The 20616-nt window shown below is 36.9% G+C and overlaps 1 protein-coding gene across 2 annotated transcripts in view; it reads left to right on the top strand.

Moving 5' to 3' along the window:
• Window positions 1–20616, top strand: part of LOC107097061 (calcium-binding protein 8) — a 102873-nt gene that overhangs the window by 73116 nt on the left and 9141 nt on the right. For both annotated transcript variants that reach the window (XM_015394039.1, XM_015394038.1), the window contains exon 5: window positions 20386–20542. In XM_015394039.1, coding sequence (XP_015249525.1) covers window positions 20386–20542 — 157 coding nt within the window. The remainder of the gene's footprint in view (window positions 1–20385; window positions 20543–20616) is intronic.

Below are 20616 nucleotides of genomic sequence, written 5' to 3' on the forward strand. Positions count from 1 at the left end.
GTATTTCCCCCACAGACCACCAGGGCGGCCGAGAATACCTTTGTTCAACCTGAAATGACTCATTTAGTCATCCATAACGTTATGGAACACATTGATTAACTGAAAAATGTTGCATAGTGTCCCTTTAAGACAGGATTTTTTTTTTAAATAGAAATTTTATACATTTTGGGACAAAATAGTCTGATAAAGAGTACATTTATATATATCTTTAAGCCAGAATGATTTGACATTTAAATATGATTTCCCTGCAACTTTAACAAAAATCACCCAATCAGTGATGGACCAGAACTCCTTACAACCCTAACTTATTCCCTTTTTTGCTTTCTCTCCATGTCTCACTGAAGCAGGTTAATTTCTGTTTTTGTTTTTGAATGAATGGCTCATTGGAGATGGTGGTATTACGTAGCCTTTACCAGCTTGTCATTTGGAAACACTGACTATTTAGCTGCTTTTTAGAAAAGTCAGCACAGTGCACACATCTCAAGTTCTAAGAGTGACAGTTCCTGAGCCCTGATGCTGTTGTTGTAAACTCTCTGTCACAGTACTTTGAGGTCCTGATGGGGATGGATTTAAAAGTCAAGCGTGTTAAATATAACATCATTTAAAAGCAAATGGCAAATTATGTTTGTAAAACTGCACATATTAACGATTTAAAACTTTAAATCTTAATTTCAGTGTTTTTTGCTATGATGATAGAAGATTCAACAGCGGGTGGACATTTCAGTTAGTGGCACTAATGCACTAAATGCTGCTTGCCAATATAAAAACATAGGGAGTATGAGCTGATGAGTTTAAGTTCAAGATGGTGCAGTACTTCATAATCAGTGGTTTAACTACTGGGGATTCACCACAACTTTTAATCATGACTCAAAGTTTGGGTTTGAAAATAGAGACATTTTTAGAGAAAAAATAGAGACCAGAATAGTCCATTAAAGATCCTGTTGGTTTATGATTTCAAAGTTGCCGTTAATATTTCCAACATAACATCAAGTATCTAAGGTACCTGACTTTTCTTTAATGTTATGATGGAATGCTAATCTAAATGTTGATACCATTAAAGCAAAGTTAGTGTTTTTACTTTTGTATTTTTTTTATTTCAACAAAATTTGGGTTTTCTGATAGACTGTTAGAAAACACTGGGAATAAAACTAGAACCATAATTAAACCTTTTTTTTTAATTAGTACCAGAAAATAGACTTTTGTCTTGTCTCCCAAACTGCTCATATTTTCCTTCTCCTGACAGTTAGTCATGCTGCCTGTCTGGTATGTAACTGTAGATGATTCGCTTCCTAAATCATTGCCATTAATCTTCCTTTTATCAGTCATTTGTGCCAAGGGACAATCTGAATTCATATTGACTTTGGAACGACTCATCTGTGATGAATAATGCATGTTCTACAAATTTTTTTTGTTTTTTTTTTCTGTCAAGAGACAGGTGAAAGAATAACCTCATCCTGAGCTGTCACCTCCTGAGAATTCCTAAGACTGGAAATGAGAGATTCGTCTGACTTTGGTCTTCAGCAAATACAGAAGGTGCCTCAACGTGACATTTGATAGAGGCAAGAATGTGCATTATACGGATATTTGCTGCGGTTTGCCAAGATACCATAGCTGGATTATTGGCTTTGAGCCCTCCACTTTTAATTTGGAATATTTTGATATAAATTTCTATTTGTCTGTCTTTCCTTTTTCTGGCAACACTTAATTGTCCAGTTTTTAGTTTGCTTCAAAGTTTTCACCCTAATTAATGCATGATAGCAGTCGTTTCTTAAACTCCAAGTCAAAACTGCTGAAACTGAAATAAGAAGTTTCCTACAGAGGTGCTGACTTACAGAGTTCATACACCCTGCAGGTACTCTGAGAAGTGCCAGCTCCTCTGACAAATAGTTGCTGGGTATTTGATAGATTAACAGCAGCTGAGCAGGGTGCAAAATACATGAGATCTGCATTGCTTAGAAGACGGGAAGGGAAAAAAAATCGTATTTCCTTTGGCAGACTTGGCCTTGATTAGCATTAAGGTGGCCTGGAGACGTGACGTCAGAGGCAGCTAATCAATGCCAACACTCACACACACACAAACACAAAGATTTCCACATGCTTACATCGTTCCTTTCCCTACGTAATCTGCCTCCTTTAACTGTCTGATCTTTCCTATGTTGTTCTGTTCAGATTCCAGCTCGTAGGTCTTGAGATAAAGAATTATCAAAGTGCAATGACTTCATTTATCACAATCTCACCAAGCTTTTTCATGCCCTGCTATGCCAACGAGAGCAGAAGAAAAGCAGTATTTTGATTGCTTGCCAGATTTCTACCGTCCCGAGCTCTCTTTACATTTACAGCAAGACCCAGATTAATGTCCTCTAGATTGTTTACAGTTAAAAAAATTAAATAGTTAGAAATATAGTTGTTTTAGTAGGTGTTTTTTTTTATATTTCACCAATGTTTTATTTGTTTGTCACCACATTTAGGAGCAAATTAGAAGTCAGTAAAGCGCATACAGTAGGGAATGGTCAGCCCTTACCAAAAATCTGTTTATATGACACCATTTTAGTGTTGTGCAATTTTAATAGCGGATAATGCATCTTTTAATTAAGTAGGACTGGAAGTGATAGTTTATTAATAGTTCATTCAAATCAAGGGAAAATAAAATATGATTAGTTGTTAAATGATAATAACAAAACTCTGCTTATTCACCAGGATCTTTAGTGTTGTCATTCACCAATTTACTAATTAAGACTATGGTTATCAGCAGAGTTACTAATCATTAGCCAAAGCATAAGCAGCCTCTGTTTCTTCAAGCGTTAACCATAAAGGTGGATAGATCTGGCTAAGTCGTTCGCTGTACAAATAATCACAGACAACCATGGGTTAAAAAATATTGGTACCTTTATTGGCTAATAATCCTTTTGACAGTATTATTGTATGTAATAACTACGCAAACACTGCACACTACTGTAAATGAGCACAAGGTACATGAAAAGCTAATAAAAAGGGAGAAAGGAGATCTAAGAATGTTACTAAATGATGTTCATGCTGCAGATAAATGAGAATAGCAACTTATGCTGAGATCTTACCTGGAATGAAAAAGTGAAGCTTCATTCAGTTTTACTGTGAATAATAAACAGTGACTCAGAAAGGAATTTAAATGTAGCAGCACTAGAGCAAAATGGGTTAGCTCATAAGAAATCAGAAAACCTGGCTAGAGTACGAGTAGTAGCGAGCAGAGACAAAGAGTTGTAAAACTCGGATGGCTGCCGCAATGTACTGTACAGTATATGGATGGCTGAAGATTAGGTAGCTTGAAGCTAACAATGCTAGCCAAATCCAACATTTGTACGCTGACGCTTTAGACAAAGTGGACAATAAACAGGGACAGAAACACACAGCGCTTGCAGAGTAGTGGTCACCGTTACAGGTGAATAGTTGGAGAGTGAATTGGTGGCTGTTTCTAAATTCACAAGAACGCGAGTATGGACTTGTGTCCTCGCCAAGTATGTTCTTGGGAAGAACACAAAAAAGTGTGGACTTGGTGAGAACGGGAGCATGCAGCATAAATATGGGTCAATTGAAACAGAAGCGTACTCGTGACGACACCACACACTCGGCTAGTCTGGAGTTGCTTTTCACCTCCTGTTATTTATAGTATTGAGATAATATAAAATTCTGCCTTTTCTCATTTAGTGGGGGAATAATAATTAACACAGTCAGATTAACACAAATCAAATGACCATTTTGTCAAATAAATCAAAAATATCGCTATCATAGCCAGCAATCCTTCTCACATGGCTATGCCAAGAGAGGGCTGCTGTCGTAGCTCCGCTGATTGCTGCGGTTCTCTTAACTTCGGAACTTTTTTTTTTTTAAATTATGCATTAAATCTGTAAATGGGCCATATAGTGATGCTTAAAAGTATAATGTAGGTAAAATGATCCTAAAACATACTTTTATTGAACAACAGAAACAGAAAAGAGAACTTTTAACCTAATTAGACTTACACTTAGACAGATTTATTTTGTCATTTTGTATACACAAGTGTAAACAAAAAGAAATTAATTTAGAACAGCTCTCTAGACAATTTCATTTTTTAAAGTTCAGCCTTGATAAGGTAATCAGCAGTTGTTGATCTGCAACTACTGCCTCCAGCTCCTGAAACACTCGCTTCTCCTGGCTCAGGGGAGGAAGAGGATGATGAACACGATGATGTGAGGGTGGTAGCCCCCTTGGGTTGTAGAGGCTGCCATGGTTGAAGCAGCAGTGGTGCCATCGGCTGGTTTCGCAGCGTCAGATGATGCTGGAGAAGGTGTGAAAGCCAGAGGGGGCCGGGAGGAGCCGACTGGGGATGTTTTCAGCATTTGGCAGGAAAGCATCTACAGTGTTCTCCTCATTTTCACCTGCAGAGGGCTGTGCTTCTCCTCTAAATTCTGAAGATTGCCTGTCGATTGCCATTCATCCATTCCACCTAATACTCTGAGCTCTGTGAGCGCTCCATTGAAAGGAGATGGAGGAGACTCAACCGCGACCTCCGACATAAAACTCTCCTCCTCTTGCATGTTTCCACTGTCCATAGCGTTCCTTGACAGGGTCATTTTTTAAGTCACCAATTTAGTGCTACTTGGTCCCAATGGAATTTCCATTGGGAACCTACTAGCACTAAGCTGCTAACTGGTTAACAACGATGCTTCTGAGAAACCGGCCATAATCAAACTTGCTTGCGAACCTTCCCCCACAACAATCCCGCCCTCCTGATAAACGACCAATTGCATTCACTTTATTCACTCGTGTAAAGTCGTGCACCACTCGGGAGAATTCGGAACTGCAACGGTTGAGACGACCATTTCCCTACAACTTTAAAGCCATTTGCAGTTGAATTAAAAAGCTTCTTTAAAATAAAACACAATACATTCAAAAATATCTATTCTACTGTAGCTTTGCCCAAGCTTAGTACCTCAATAAGCACCATATGGCTTGGTGGTAAGAGAGGACGATATTTGGTTCAGTTCGGCTCGGGAACCCAATCTACTTGTCCAACTGGCAGCTCTTGTAAAGACTTGAATTAAAGACTTTAATTATTCCATGTAAGACAACAGGAGAAGATCTGCAGGGCTTAATTTGATCACTCACAGCAGCTATGTGAAGATGTCTCCTCAGAGTGGTGACTGATGGCTTAGTAGCAACAGCTCAGACAGGCAGCAGCACAGCATCAAAACAGTTCAGCGCTGCCTAGTGGCATCTCAGCAAACAGTCGGCCAGAACTGTTCCATAGCCGGCACAGGACGGGTCAACCAGGCAAAAAACTGGATAGTTTTTCTCACCTTCCTCAGAGCAGACAGGATCATGATGAGAAAGACACTAGTCAGAAGGCAAAAAATCAGACTTCTCTCCGGAGGGAGTGGCCACGTAAGATGGCTTCATCTGATCTGTGTCTCGCCTATCAGGGGCAACAGGGCAAAGAGGAAGGGAGTCGGCTGCATCATTGACGCTTCGTTATAGACATTTGATCTTCAACACTAGATTAATTTTGCATGTCAAATCCTGCTCCCCTGAAAGTGCAGAATGAAATGCCAGATCATGTATTTTTTCAACACTTATGGCACATCTAACCTCAACCTCTGCAGTGATGCTAAATGTAAATCTAGTCACTGTAGACAAGCTTAGGATGTCAGATTCATACCCCACCCATTTTAGATGGTTCAATGCTGCATGGCATGTTTGCTTCAGGGGTCTAAAATTGTTATTTTCAAAAAAAAAAAGCTCCACTGTCCTTATAGTGTAGTGGTTAAGGGTTTGACTGTAGTGAGCTTGACTTGGGTTTGAATTTTGATGGCATCAGGAAGAACATCTGGATATTACATTTTTACCAACCTGTCAAAATTACTTACTGTGGCGACCCCTGAATATAAGAGTAGGATACAAACACAATTTTTCAACAGCTCTTTTTTTTGTTCCACAGGCTGGTAAACACATGCATAAAGAGTGGATTGACATTCTGCCAGTTGAGCTTTAGTCAGAGTTAAATTGAGGCAATAGGTGTTTGAATAAAGCCATGCTGTTCAGCAAGAGTGTTGCTGATTGGTTGGGTTGAGATCAAATAGTACTTCAGTTATTCAGAGTTACGTTGAATCATACTGTGAGGTTCTTACTTTTGATGGGATAACAGGAGACAAACAACTTTATAGGCACAGACTTCCAGCTCATATAAATAAAGGTGTAAGTGCAATAAATGGAAATCTTTTTTTTTTTTTACCTTATTTTTAATATTACTCTTCAGTTCAGTTAGTTTAATCAATAAATTGTAATCATAGTACAGTTCTATCAATGCTGTTAGTATATTTACTGGTATTTGTTGTAATATTTTATTTAAACGAAATGAAATCTTTAAAAGAAAGTTCTAAAAGTCTGATTTAAGAGAAACATACTCATACAGTAAAGCCAATGTAGCTGCCATGTTAAAGTTGTTTAAATCTTTATCAGTAATGCAACAGATGGGGATTCCATTCCTGGTTACTTCTGACTGTCGTACACCCTAAATATGAAAGCAGCTGGGAGAGAAAAAATGCTCAATAAATTAATAAGTTTAGTCTAGTTGCAAATTATACACATTTTCAAGAAGTCTACAGCAAATAGATTTGATTTAAATCTACTGTTTACTGGTCAGAATTAGACATGTAGTAGATGCTGTAAAATAATTTATCATCTGGTACGTCATTCTGCACATTCAGGGACCAGATGTGTAAAGGTGACCCAGAAAATAAATTCTATAGATGTGTTTCTTTGGGCATTGGATATGGTAGGATAATTAAACAAGTATCTGCACCTGTCTTTCACGTCTTTATATGTAAAAAAAAAAAAAAAAAAAAAAGCCAGTTCAAGACATTCAAATATTGATCTTATTGGTACGATGCGTAGGCATCTCTAATATATTATTAACCAATAGAGCTAGTCAGACGTCATAGGTTTAGTGGGTATGAACTACATTATGTAATATCACATTAAAAGCCTAAGACACATTAAGGCTTGGCTGGAGCATGACAAAATTCATCACAGTTCAAGGGCTTGAAAGACATTTACAAGGCACTTAAGATGGTGTCATATGTCAGCTTGCATACTTGACCGAAGGACTCAATGTCATTGCCTGTACGTCCATCAGAAGCCTTCATTTCAGTAAGGCTTCACCCTGATGTCAAAAATTTAATAAAAGATTTTGCCAAACAAACCAGCAACAAGAGATCATCAACATTTACATATAATGTAACTGTTTACATTATATGAAAAAAATGCCATGTGCTGATAGTCTATTCAAACGATGGGATATTGTTTGATATTGCAGAAGATTATGTTTACAATCATATGTTTTCCTAAGATTTAGAAAAAATAAGTTTTATGCTTTTGACTCTAAAGTTCTCCAATAGATACTTTAGATCAAGGGTCAGCAAGACAGCGCCCACGGCTACCAGGGGCCCCTCTAGGAACACATGGGGGGCCCTCAGTGTTTTCTGAAAACAGCACAAATCCCCAGTGGGCTAAGTTTGAGGTTTTAATTCATTCTGTTTCCCTTTTTTAATGACCCTTGCAATTATAAAGATTTCAAAATGATATGTAAAAAAAATAATAAAAAGTTACAAGAAAAAATAAAAATATATTAATGATACCTGAAGTTTAGGTGAACGTTGACTCCTCCATTCATAGGTCAGTAATAGTAGCCCTTCCGATGACTTAGTACTAATAAAGAAGCTCTAAGCCTTAAAAAGATTGATGTCCTTTTGGATAATATATTGATAAAAAAAAAACATGGATATATTTGTGAAGTAAACAACTAATATCTTTTTTGACACAAAGCAATTATTTTCTATGTTGGCTGTTGTGCAGAGGGTGACCAATTTTGCATGTAGAGATGGCATTCTGGTGTTATTCCTCTTATGCAAATATCTACTTTTAAAACAATAGATCAAAAGGGTAAAGCTTTTTGCTGTGTGGATCTCTTCTACTGTGTTTTTGGCAGAAAATATATTTATGGCTGAATAGATAAAAAAATAAGCATATATTGCTCCCATTTGCTGGATTTGGTTAAGGTGATTCAATCTTGTTTATTTGGAATGCAGTGTACCTGTTGTGCTTTGGTGGAGCAGTGGTTGGTGCGCACGGCCCACCTACGGAGGCCTTAGTCCTCCATGCAGCTCACCTGGGTTTGAATCGGACCTGTGGTCCTTTGCTGCATGTCTTCCCCCCTCTCTCGTAACCCCTTTCCTGTTAGCCTACTGTCGAAAAAAACAAGCCACTAGTGCTGTAAATTCTCAAAAAAAGGGAATGCAATGTACCTGAGAATCTAGTGCAGAAACTAAGCACATAGAGCACAACAGCTGCAAGAAATGGAAAACTGTCTACATTTTTATAAATTTTCTCCAAAGAGTGAAAAATATAGTTTGGCAGCCTGAAAACTGACTTTCCATGCACTATAGAAACATTCTACTTTAAGTATGACTCTTTGTCTAAATGCTGCAAATAAACCAAAGGCCTCCTAAGTGCAAACTGAAACCTTTTGGCATTTCTCTTTCTTCTAGTCTCCTTGCATAATACAGAGGACCTCAGTGACAGTTTGCTTCTTTTTCCTCATTCAGATCCGTTCTCCTTATGTTTCATACTGCTTTAATTGCATGTGAGTCAGCTTGACTACCTTGGTGAGTCACATCATTACAGAGCTTTCTCATCCAGACCGCAGCTCTGAGAAGTGTCAGCAGCACATTACTGCATTTTCTGCACAGTCGCTTAAACTTAAGTCGCGCACTCCCACGTATTTGAGAAGCATTTTTTTGTTACCGAGGGGACCGAATTTTAATAAGGAATCTGCCAATCAAAAAAAAAATCCTCTGACTAAATCACAGTGTAAAATTATATTTAGATGAATGAAAAAAATATTCAGCAGCTGAATGTGAGAAAAGAGATCGAACCCGAATTCATTGTTCATTATTCACACCGTTGTTTGGTGTGTTTATGTGGCAAGAAGCTCTCCAAACCACTAATGTCTTTAGATATATTGGATACTCTGAATAGCAATGCATTGGAAAGGACATCATCTTTTGAAATGATTGACATCAGTATGGAATGGTGTCCTAATGGTAAATATTTTCTACAGACTGATAGACATTTAAATGGATTGGATATGGCCTTATAAGGCTTCATATATTGATGGACTGTAGTGTTGCTTCTTTTAAGGCAATTTCTCATGCATATTTGGCTTTACATTGTGTAAAACACAACCAAACTCACCAAAATACCTACTTTGATGGCGATTCTTCAGGAGGTGCATTTGAAGAATTGCACCTGTTGCTTTTTCTCTTAAACCACACAGAAGCAGCAACAATGTGCCTAGTAGTTGAAGCAGAGTGTTTAGTTTCTGAGAAGATATGCAGACCACAAACCCTCAGCTCCAGTCTGTGTTCCACTGGTTTAAATTCAGAGGTCAAATTTCATCATTTGCAGTAACCATTAAAGTTGATTATATTTTAAAAGTTTTATTTTAAGCTTAAAGTCTATGGAACCATTTATACTGGGTTACTTTAGTACTTTATGACTGGAAAAAAATGTTGTTTATGTAGCTCAGTTCTACGATATTCTTGGGTTGGGTGGACATTGATTATATTTAAATGTTGCTGAATATTTTCATTCATCTACTTTCTTTCTCTTTTGCACATTTTCAGCACTTTCTTGCTGTGAATGTTTCCTCTGGAGTCTTTCCTGTTATCTTCTTCATTGATCCTCAGTACTGATGAGAAATTATAGGAGGCAGAGTTTATAGATTTGCTGATTCCTCTCAGTGACCCCCGGGGAACTCTTAATGTCTGCTCTAGTCCAGGTTAATGGGATATATTTACCTTGATTAATTAAAGTAACTGTAATTCACTAATGATAAGTAGTTTAAGCCAATTCCATGTCTTTCCCTATTTTGCCTTTGGCTGCTGTCGGTTTGATCCGTTGCTCACAGTCTGCAGGGATTCGACTAAAACTGAAAGCAAAATGAAATGAACTCTGGAAGAAAAGGGACAGTATATGTTTCTGTCCTCACAGAATGCAATTTACCTGACTTTTAGTTAATATTGACATTCTTTATTTGAGTCCAAGTCCTAGAAAAAAAGAAACCCATTCCAACACTAACTAGACATAAGTTTGTAGACTTTTTTAAAAACTCAATAAAAATAAATAAAAGGCCATTTTCATTTTAATTGTTTCTGTCAAACCATCAATCCTGTCTCGTCCTGGGTATGTATGAGCTCTGATCCATTTTCCTGTTAGTTGTTACTCCCTTGGTGCCTGTTAAGTTTTCTCTTTCTCTAAATGAATCTCCTGCCTTTTGACTGCTGGGCAATGCAGTGGTAATGGAGACATAAATTTCTCCTGAATGCTCAGGGCCTTTGAAGCAGAACGGAAAGGTTGTTTAAAAGCGTAGATCGATGAAGATTCGGTGCGTTTGCTTTAACGAGGAAGAAAATGTGTTAATGTGGAACCTGCTCGATGAACTTGCATTTAGAAAGCTTATTAATTTAAAACAGTTTTTAAAATTGAGACATTTAGTAAACTTACCAATCAGACATTAGTTCCTGACACCTTTGATGTGGCACACCTTTGATAAAACTTTGTAAAGCTATATAAAAGCATCAGTCACTTAAGCTTTGAGCTACAGTAACTGATCTCCTTATTTCCCTTTTGGCTTGGCTCCTTCAGATCTGAAGCCCGTCTCCATCAACTAATCACTTCTTTAGTATTTCTTCTTCCAGTTTTCATCTAGTCCTTAACTCTATTGTGTATTTTAAGACCCATACTCCTTATGATTTCCATATTTTCGCCTAAATACTGACAATGCATTTTTAAATAGGCTATTCAGTGAGTCTGCTGTTGACTCAAAGGAGTGATGTCTAACTAATCATCTATCTGTCTGTCTGTCTGCAGTCAACATTTTAATGAAAAGTAATTTCTCTATTAAATTTATTTCTCTTAATGTCTTAATTTTCATTACAATGTTTCAATTCTGGTTAAAATAGACAAACTTTCTGGATTGTGGTAATTTTAGCATAATTTTATTGCCACATGTTTGGTTCTTTTTTATGTTACACCTTTTTGGGATGTATAGTTTGACCAAAGATCATTATGAGCTGCATTCACATAGTCTGACATCAGATATAGATTCTTTACAAATTCTCACCTTTGACCTTGGAACCCTTTTTATCTATAATCCTATAGAAATTCAATTGATTCAGGGATATAAATATGTTGTTTGACAATGCTTTTTTTTTTTTTTTTTTTTTTTTTTTTTTAGAAAACACACATAGAACAAAACACCATCCTGATCACAGCTGGTTTAGTGAATAAATTGAGAAATATATACAGGAAATAATAAATATTTAGTTGTTGAACTTTTGCCATTGAGGTATGACCTTCCAGGGTCAACATTTTGAATGTAGGAATCCAAAATAACATGCTGCATATAATGCTTTGATGCTTATTTATTATATTGTTTCACTGCATTGCTGAAAATCTGCTTAATAAAAGAAAAGAAAGCTTTAAGGCAAAAACCGACCTCATCATTTCTACAATGCAAAGATGGTTTAACTAATAGTTGTGTGAGTTTTTTTGTCTTTATATATATATTTCTCTTAGCTTTAGTTCATTGTGAGACTAGAGGAAAACCATGATAATATAGTTATATATGGAAGCATTGATCATACCCTTACCGCTGTAACATCAGTGCTATTTCCTTTCATGTCTTGCTTTTGTAGTTCCGATTCACTGATCTTGCTGAAGTTTTGTTCCTCGTCTGACAGTTTCTAAGATTTTTCCAACTTTCTGAGTCTGCAAACATCTTTATTAACCTGAGGCCTTTTTTAAATTCTAATTCTAACACTNTGATCTTGCTGAAGTTTTGTTCCTCGTCTGACAGTTTCTAAGATTTTTCCAACTTTCTGAGTCTGCAAACATCTTTATTAACCTGAGGCCTTTTTTAAATTCTAATTCTAACACTTTAGCTCAGTAATAATGAATTTCTTGCTCTGCCACAGTTGATCTTCCTTTGCTTTATAACTTCATGAAATTGCAAATCCTTATCCAAAACATATCTGTGAAAAAACTCCAGGAAACAGGAAACTATGTAAACCAAATATACTACACTATTTAATAATGAGTTATGTTTAGCATTTTTTTACTATATCTGAGACATAAATTGTAAATTACATACTTAGATTCAGAGAGGCCTCTTGATTTCACCATCTCGGCTTGTAACAGTTCTGTTACAAAAACAAATGTGATAATAGAAGTTTGCACTGAGATGGACAATGAATTCTACACCCTTGATACCAATAAACATGACTTTACAGAGGAGGACTCTATAGAGGTCACACACTGAGAAGATGTAAGGGTTCCACATCCTTCAGCAGATGTAGACTGGATAAGAAAGGTTATGTGTCATATTAATTTAGGAAAGAGGAGATACACTGTGAAGGAGTCTGTGGAGGACCTGGTAGAGTTTTCTTTTATTTTGAAAGTTTGTCAGCAGATAAACTTTATCTTTATATAATGGTTTTTATGCTCTGTCCCTAAGACTGAGATATTTCTGTTTCTCAGATGCCTGTTTGATGGATGTATGTTTCTATCCAGTATAATGATGCTTTAATGATACTCTTCATTATACCCCAAATAAACTGGATATAGCTTTCCATTTCTGGCTGCCATAGGATTTTTTTCCTTTTATTAAAGAAAAATATGTTTGCTTTATATCTATATAAATCTATATAGATGTAAAGCAAAAAATGTTTTCTTTAATAAAAGGTAAAGTTATCTGATTGGTTCTAACAATTTTCCTTGGATTAGTCCCACTTTGGTCCTGCCTTGAAATCAGGCTCTTTCTGTTCCTTTCTAGAATGATTCACCGTGTGTCCAAGTTCATAAAGATTTTACATCACAAAATTTAACTGCATAGTTACTTTGCATGTATCTAGTTAATCTCAGAGTATAGTAATGGAATAAACTAATCTCCTTTTTTGTGCGAAGTAGCTGCTGCTGAGTTGGCCTCTGTGACTGTCCCTTATAAAATCAACCCTGACAAGGACAATTTGCAATATTTATTCATATTCCTAGATCATTGTATTAAACTTGGTGTGTCTTCTTGAGCTTAATTCTGGTGATTTGACACTGTTAGTGCCTTAAAGCTGCAGGCATAGATTTTATCTGCTTGTGTATTGTGTCATTTGGCCGTACTGCAACAGGCTGAACCTGACAGATGGACAGACGCAGGCTCTTGGCACCTTCTGCCCCGTTGCCTCTCTCTATACAGTATGTGTATGTGTGGACCTCATTTATGTCCGCACAAATGTACAGAGCCTTCTCTTCAGGTTGACTTCCTTCAATTATCTTAAATCCAAANATACAGTATGTGTATGTGTGGACCTCATTTATGTCCGCACAAATGTACAGAGCCTTCTCTTCAGGTTGACTTCCTTCAATTATCTTAAATCCAAATATCATCTCTGCAGCACCCCAAAAACGAGAAATTAAACCAGGCCTGGACCTTTTTCACTGACAGTTTTCTCATCAGTTTGAGATCTTCTGGATTCAAATGTATTTGAATATGTCACAGAGATCGCATAGCAAATACATTGTGTGAATATAATGAGTATAATGAGTTTCTAGGAGAGATAAAAGGTTACGATGTAGTTAGTATGCAAGCTGACATATGAGACCATCTTAAATGCTTTGTAAAAGTGATTAGAGTCCTTGAACCTTTATGAATTTTATTGTGCTGCAGCTAAACCTCAGTGTGTTTTATTAGGGTTTTAATAAGATACAACATAACGTAGTGCATAATTATGTTGTGGAAGTCTAATGATTTATGATATATTCAATATTTCCCTGATAACTTGAGTCTTAAACACATTTTTCTTCAGCCCCACCCAGTCAGTAGATTATAAGGCACCTATAGGTGAAAAAGAAAAAAGCTCCAGCTCAGGTAGTCTTGATGCAGACTTCCTGTAAACATCCGTTTCTACATCTTACTTGAACAAGAATTACTAAGAAGAAAATTGACTGTGTACTGGACTTTGACTGGGCCAATCTAACATGCAAATATGCCTTGATCTAACCCAGGGCTCTAATATTAGTCCAATACCCTGATTAGTTTAGATGGATCTCTGCTACAAAACACCTGAGTCAAATAATTAGGTCATTAGCATGACTCTGGAGAACTTGGCTGCATACTGGAGGTAAATAAACCAGTTGTTTGAGGTGTGATGCAGCGGAGCTACTGTACCTCTAAAAGGTGCAAGACACTGATAGTGTTTGAAAGTCTGCCCCAACCCCTATATCCCTCAATCACTTTATAGAGCAGTGAGTATATTGTGGACTTTATAATGAACTCGGTTAATAGACTGTTCGAAAAGATGATCACTACTTTTGGTCCCAGATAGTCATGTACTGTAACTCCACCTCCTTTTGCCATCTTTGTTCTTTCTTGCCGCCCCAACAAATCAATGCTTTGCGAGAAGAGCTCTTGCAAAGCAATCTGGGATATATTTGCTTGTCTAGTAACCATGAATGCTCATCGCTTTTCAAGGTGCATTGTGGGAAATGTTAAGTCCACTACTTTTTTTTTTTTTAACCAGACATTTGAACACTCATCTATAATGGCATAACTACTACCGGTATATAGTGCCATATATAGGGATTAGGGCGGAAGTTGGTGCACAGCCACTGCATTGATCAACCCTGATCTACTAACCAATTGCATCCCTGGGTGTTTTTTTAGCTTTCTGATGCTGCTGGAAGTTAAAACTATACCCTAGTTAGAAACATTATACAGCACTTACAGGATCCTCCCCTAGATTTTTCCCTTTTTTATTTACATCCAACTCTCATCTACCTCTTTTTCCCTACTGAAGTAAATATTCCTTACTGCATGACTCAATTTATTTTCAAACCTTATCATGCTTCATTCCAGTGGTTCTCATTCCTGGTACTCAAGTACCATCCTGAATGATTTCTCCTAAATGCCACACACCTGAAAACAACATGCCTCTGATTAACAGGTCTCTGCAGAGCTTGATGGTCATTTAGGATATTCTGCACTCGTTTGAATCAGGTATGCTGAAACACAAAGACATCTAAAACATGCAGGCAAGCAGTACTTGAGGGGCAGGTTTGAGAACTTCTTTACAACGCAACTCCCTACCTGACCTTTCTGCTGGACATCTTAATGTCCTCTAGGGATTCACAAAACAGCTAGATTTAAACAGCAATTACATTAGACACATGGGGATCCATGATTGCTTCTGCAGATTTTTTTTATTTGATTGCATTTATCAGTATCATAATAACCGGAATTAAACAATAATCCCAGCATTAAAACTATCCAAAAATGTGTATCCTTTTCTTTGCACAGGATGTGTACGTATGCATTGTGTTGTCCTGTTCTATCACATTAAAACCAAATCGATTTATTTAAGTTTAAAGACTGTTTTAAAGACACTGTGTGACAAGTTATTGAAAGAAAAAACCCTATATTGTACTAATGTAATGTAATCTACACGTGTTTGGGGCTGTGAATATATATCATGAAAAATTAGGAGACCACAGTTTTCCCTGTTTGATTTTTTACACTAATTATATTCCTCAGGTAATAAATAAAAAAAAAAAAAAAAAGAAACAAGAGTAGTTTTCTTATAATTATACTTTTAGAGTTTAAAAGTAGGGAAAAAAAATTTCATAAATTATTTCGATTTTGTTTGAGTAAACCACCTATAGAGCTCTTTCCTTTACAAGGTCAGTTGATAAAACCCTGTGTTTACGTTATTAAAGGTTATCATTTTTTGTTCCCTAAAGCAAGACTTTTACTTTTGGGTCTGCTTTAAACCCGTTAAGTCAAATCAACTGCACTGAAGCTTTAAAATATTTCTGACAGTCTCCAAAAATACTATAACAACCACAATAACAATGGAAAAGAAACTAAAGTCTCAGCCACTTGCATCACTCTGTCGAGGATTCAACTTTGCTTTCACCACAGCAGGTCGTTACAGGTTGTGACATTTTCAGCTTTTCCAAAGTCTCCATTAGGGTGTGCTCCAGGCTTATGATTGCACTTCAATCTGAACTTCAGGGAAGAATGTGTGACAAAGAGCACCAAAGGTTTGCAGCGTGGGGCTCAGCATGAATCTGAAGGTCATTCACCAGTGGGTGCCTGTGGATCTTTTTTGTTGGAGTCACTTCAGGTCTGGGTGTGTTATTCTTTTCAACTCTCCTTTCTTCCACAACTCTCTCTAGAAAGGTCAATCCATGCTTGAAGGTTAACATGGTGTTAGAAATTTGGTGGAAGCAAAAAAATAAAAATGAAATACTACCTGGAAAAAAAATAAACTCCTGCTCTGGCTTGTTTCTCTTTTTCTCTTCTGGCAAATGAAGATCTTTGGCAGACTCTTGATGCCTGACTATGTTGTCGTCATGAGGCAGTAGCAAGGTTGTGTAAAGGTTTGGTAAACACAATTAGGCCGGCGACCTGTCTCCCTCAGGGCGTTGGCTGCAATGCTAAGTGGCAGATGCTGCTGGATTGCTTCTGCTAGATGAATAATTTTAGGGTTGGATTTCATCTCAGTCTCTCTTTTTTGATGGAAGGTGATAGTTGTCTGTTGAAGATCTTATCCTAAAAAACTAATTGGCACTGTTTCATATATACTTTAAAAAAGGAGAGGTCAGATAGAATATGTAAGATGTAATATAGTTTGTTTCTTTTAAGCTTGATTATCAGCAGAGCATCTGCTTTTTGTCATGCTTAGATTAACTTTTCCCACCAATATATTTTCATATTCAGTATTTAATGATTAAATTAGAAGGGTGATTTTTTTTTAACCATGCTGCACACTCCTTTTCACAAAATAATTAACTGGTCTTCTCACATTGTGAGGGAATTTTTTTCAGTATATTCTGCTTGGCTTGAGTTTATTTGTTTTCTTTCACTTTTACCAATGTGTTCAGTGTCTTTGCCCTGTTGGCGACCCAGTTTCGGTCGAATGTCAGCAGTTGGACAAATGGCCACACATTTGATCCTAGAATATTTTGGTATATACAGGAGATGATAGTTCGATGGTTCGATGATGGTTTGACTCACTGTCATTTTACAATAAACACATAATATCACCCCTCTATTACAAAACTGGCCAATTTGTCCGCTAATCCGGGACCTCTGTTCTAGTCCTTAACTTCCATCAGTTCTTTTTAGGTGAGACACCTTCAAAGTTTTGACTAAATCCATCTCGCCTGCAAGTAATTGTGCTGACATCCTGTTATAAGTGCATGGGGCCAGAGGGCATTTATTAATTTATCATATCGATGTGTGGAACAGCTGTCATCAAAAATGCACACAGGACTTCTGATGATCCATCAGGAAGTATGGATCTTTAAATGTTCAATGGCGCACTGTTAAATCATGGTCCAATGTAACCCGTAGGATCTCATCTTAGCTTGCAAAGGACCATTCATATCCTGTTTGAAACAAATACAATCTTTCATGTCAGATTAAGAGCAGACAGTATGCAAATGGTGCCAATATACTTTAATGCAGCAATGCATTAAAGGGGTTAAGTGTTCACTGAGTCATTTTCAGGTCTGCAACTCAAAAGCTCCATATGGAGCTGCTCTGATATCTCACAGGTCAAAAATAAAAACAGCATTTTGATCCAAATTGTCTACTTCCTGTGTTGGTAGAACTATAGCCACAAGAGCTGTTTGTAGGTCCTAAAAAGTTACATAAGGGCGTGGGATTTCATAATCATCAGTCAAACCTTGGCTTGGGTCTGATTGGTGTAATGATTCAGAGGGATTTATGAAATGGTTCTGCCATGACCACCGAATGTTGGCCTGGATTCCTATGCTAGTTGGACTCAATCAATTATATTAATCATATTCATTCTGGGTGCAGATCTGATGATTTATGTTGAAGTTTGAGCCAAACATTGAGTCAAAAGTTATTGCCACATTTATCTTGACCACAGTCCATGTCTGAGACCAAATTAGAGCAACTTATCTGTCTGTTGACATAGTTTTAAGTCAGTGAGGCAAATTGGACCAGAGAGGGCCATTTTCGAGTCAAAAATGTGACACCCTGTTCCCAGGAGGTGTGGCATAGTCAAGGCAAGGCAAGTTGCTTTGTATAGCACAATTCCGTACAAGGACAATACAAAGTACTTTACATGATTTGAATTATAAAATAGAGGAAAAATAAAGGCAGAATAAAAGCAAATAAAGACAAATGCAAGATAAAAGCAGGAATTACAAGAAACAAAAACATAACAAATCATTTATACCAACTTTGTCAGTAAATCCCTCAAATTATTACACAAGGTAGCCTTAATGCTGGTTTTGCACGTACATGCTATCACACATCTCTAAGCTTCCAAACTGCCAAGTAACTGCTGATTAAACTATCTGATGAGCAATTTATAACTTTAGATTGAAAATGTCTTGACCATGGATGCTTGCTCCCCTTCTCAAATCCCCAGGAGGAAACAAGAGTTGTTTAAGTTTCTCAATGTTGAAAATCCTGGAAACTTCCTTTCATCTGCCTGTAGTTACTGGAACAAGCATGGTTTCAGCACAAATGTTTTAATTTATTCTTAAACATGACAAATAAATACAGTTTATTCCTTTAGAGGTTCGGTGCCTTTAAATGTTTCTTAATTTATGGTTGTGTCATTTTGTGCTTTACAATATTTTTTTAACATCTGAATTTTCTTTCATCTCAGCTGAACATGTCAAACAATAAACTTTTATCTAACCTGCAGAATGAATCTAGTCAAAGTGTGTAAAAATTTAACATTCATTAGTTGTGAATGTTCAATATATATCTTGGCCAGGAGATGCTATCCTTTCATATTATACTTATTTACAAAACTTGACAGTTTAAATCATCATCATTATTATTATTTTTTATATATATTGGGGTCCAATTTGTAAAAGGGAATCCCAAGAAACTCAGTGCTTATGGATAGGGACCCACTTTCATCTGAAGGTGCTGAGGGCAACTAAAGACTTTAGGTTTGCAATTCTTTACTGCAACATCTATGATTTATTATCTTTGATTTTATCATCCATCTTTGAGTTAATACTTTTTTGACTAATTAGTCATAAAATTATGACCACCTGGATTGAACTGATGATGATGCATTGAATAATGAATGTGTGTAATATTCCCCTCTCACTGTTTTTGTACTGTAATGTATCCTGGTGTCTTGTCTGTTCCATGTAAGTTATGTTCGAGGTTCCAGATGCTTACTGACCCCTCTTTTAAAAATGGCTGGTACCTCTTCATTAATGTTTTTCAATGTATTTGAGGCAATGTTAAACTGAAAATTTCCTAAAGTGTCCAATATATCAAGTTTCTTAAATTATGGGATCACCGTCTGGCCGATTAACCTAATACTGATCCATTTTCAGTTTTTCTTTTTCTTTAAGGTTAATGTTCTTTCATGCCATCATGAACCCGTCCTTGACTCTAGTCCAGCCAATCAATGAGTCAATGAGTGACCTCCTTTCTCATTTTATTGCTACTCATTTGAGGGATATAATGTTTACCATCTCGATTATTAGGTGCAAAAACATACGTATACCGGTATATATTTTTATCTCAACCAAAGGCCTTCCACTGTCCCCATTGTCCCTACAGATTAGCGAAAGAGAGAAGTGTTGATAAGCTCAGAGCAGAAATAGAAGTATATGAGGAATGATCATGCATTTGTGGGGGTGACTCCCATAAGACCTGAACAGAAGATTAAAATAAGATTAGGTTGCTGACACAAATACTGACAAATCAATCTTTTAAACTTTTATAGTTTTTGCTATTTCAGTGGTTTAAGCATTTTGCCACAAAATAAAAAGAAAATGTTCTCTTATCATATATTTCAGCACTTGTTGGTACTTTCCCTGCTGATTGTAGCAATGAGAGAGCATCTAATCTGTTTTGGTTTGACCAGTGGCAGTGCTTGTCTGCACTTTCCTGAATGTTGTGTAACCTTAAAGCAATCATTTTCCCCAGTCAGTTTAGCAACGTTTTTTCCACGTTACCAAACATGTGGGATGATTAATGTATCAGAATTTTTTTCTTTGCCTCTGTTGCTCCACAAAAAGTGTCATGAACAAAAGACTGGAGTTTTTTGCTCAGTATGTTTCAGTGATAATGTGACAAAGTGAAGCATATTTTCTGTTAAATGACTGGTGGAAGGAACTGCAATGCCTCACTGCAACTTGTGCGATTTATCATCTTGCCAGCCATCCGATAAAAATACACAGTTTTTTATTAAATATGTAAGAAGGCTCGTCTCTCTTATGTTAATTTTAATACACATCTCTCTCCTCCTGCAGTTTGACATGCAGAGGATCACCCTGGAGGAGCTGAAACACATCCTTTTCTACGCTTTTCGTGATCACCTGACCATGAAGGACATTGAGAACATCATCATCAACGAAGAAGAAAGCCTGAAGGAAAACTCTGGGAACTGTCAGACAGAGTTTGAGGGAGGTGAGTGAAAGTCCCTGGGCTAATTTCACACGCAAGCACTTAGGAGCATGAATGTGTCACAGGAAGGCTCTCGG

Source organism: Cyprinodon variegatus, unplaced genomic scaffold (assembly GCF_000732505.1).
Source record: "Cyprinodon variegatus isolate N-32 unplaced genomic scaffold, C_variegatus-1.0 Scaffold668, whole genome shotgun sequence".
NCBI lineage: Eukaryota > Metazoa > Chordata > Actinopteri > Cyprinodontiformes > Cyprinodontidae > Cyprinodon > Cyprinodon variegatus.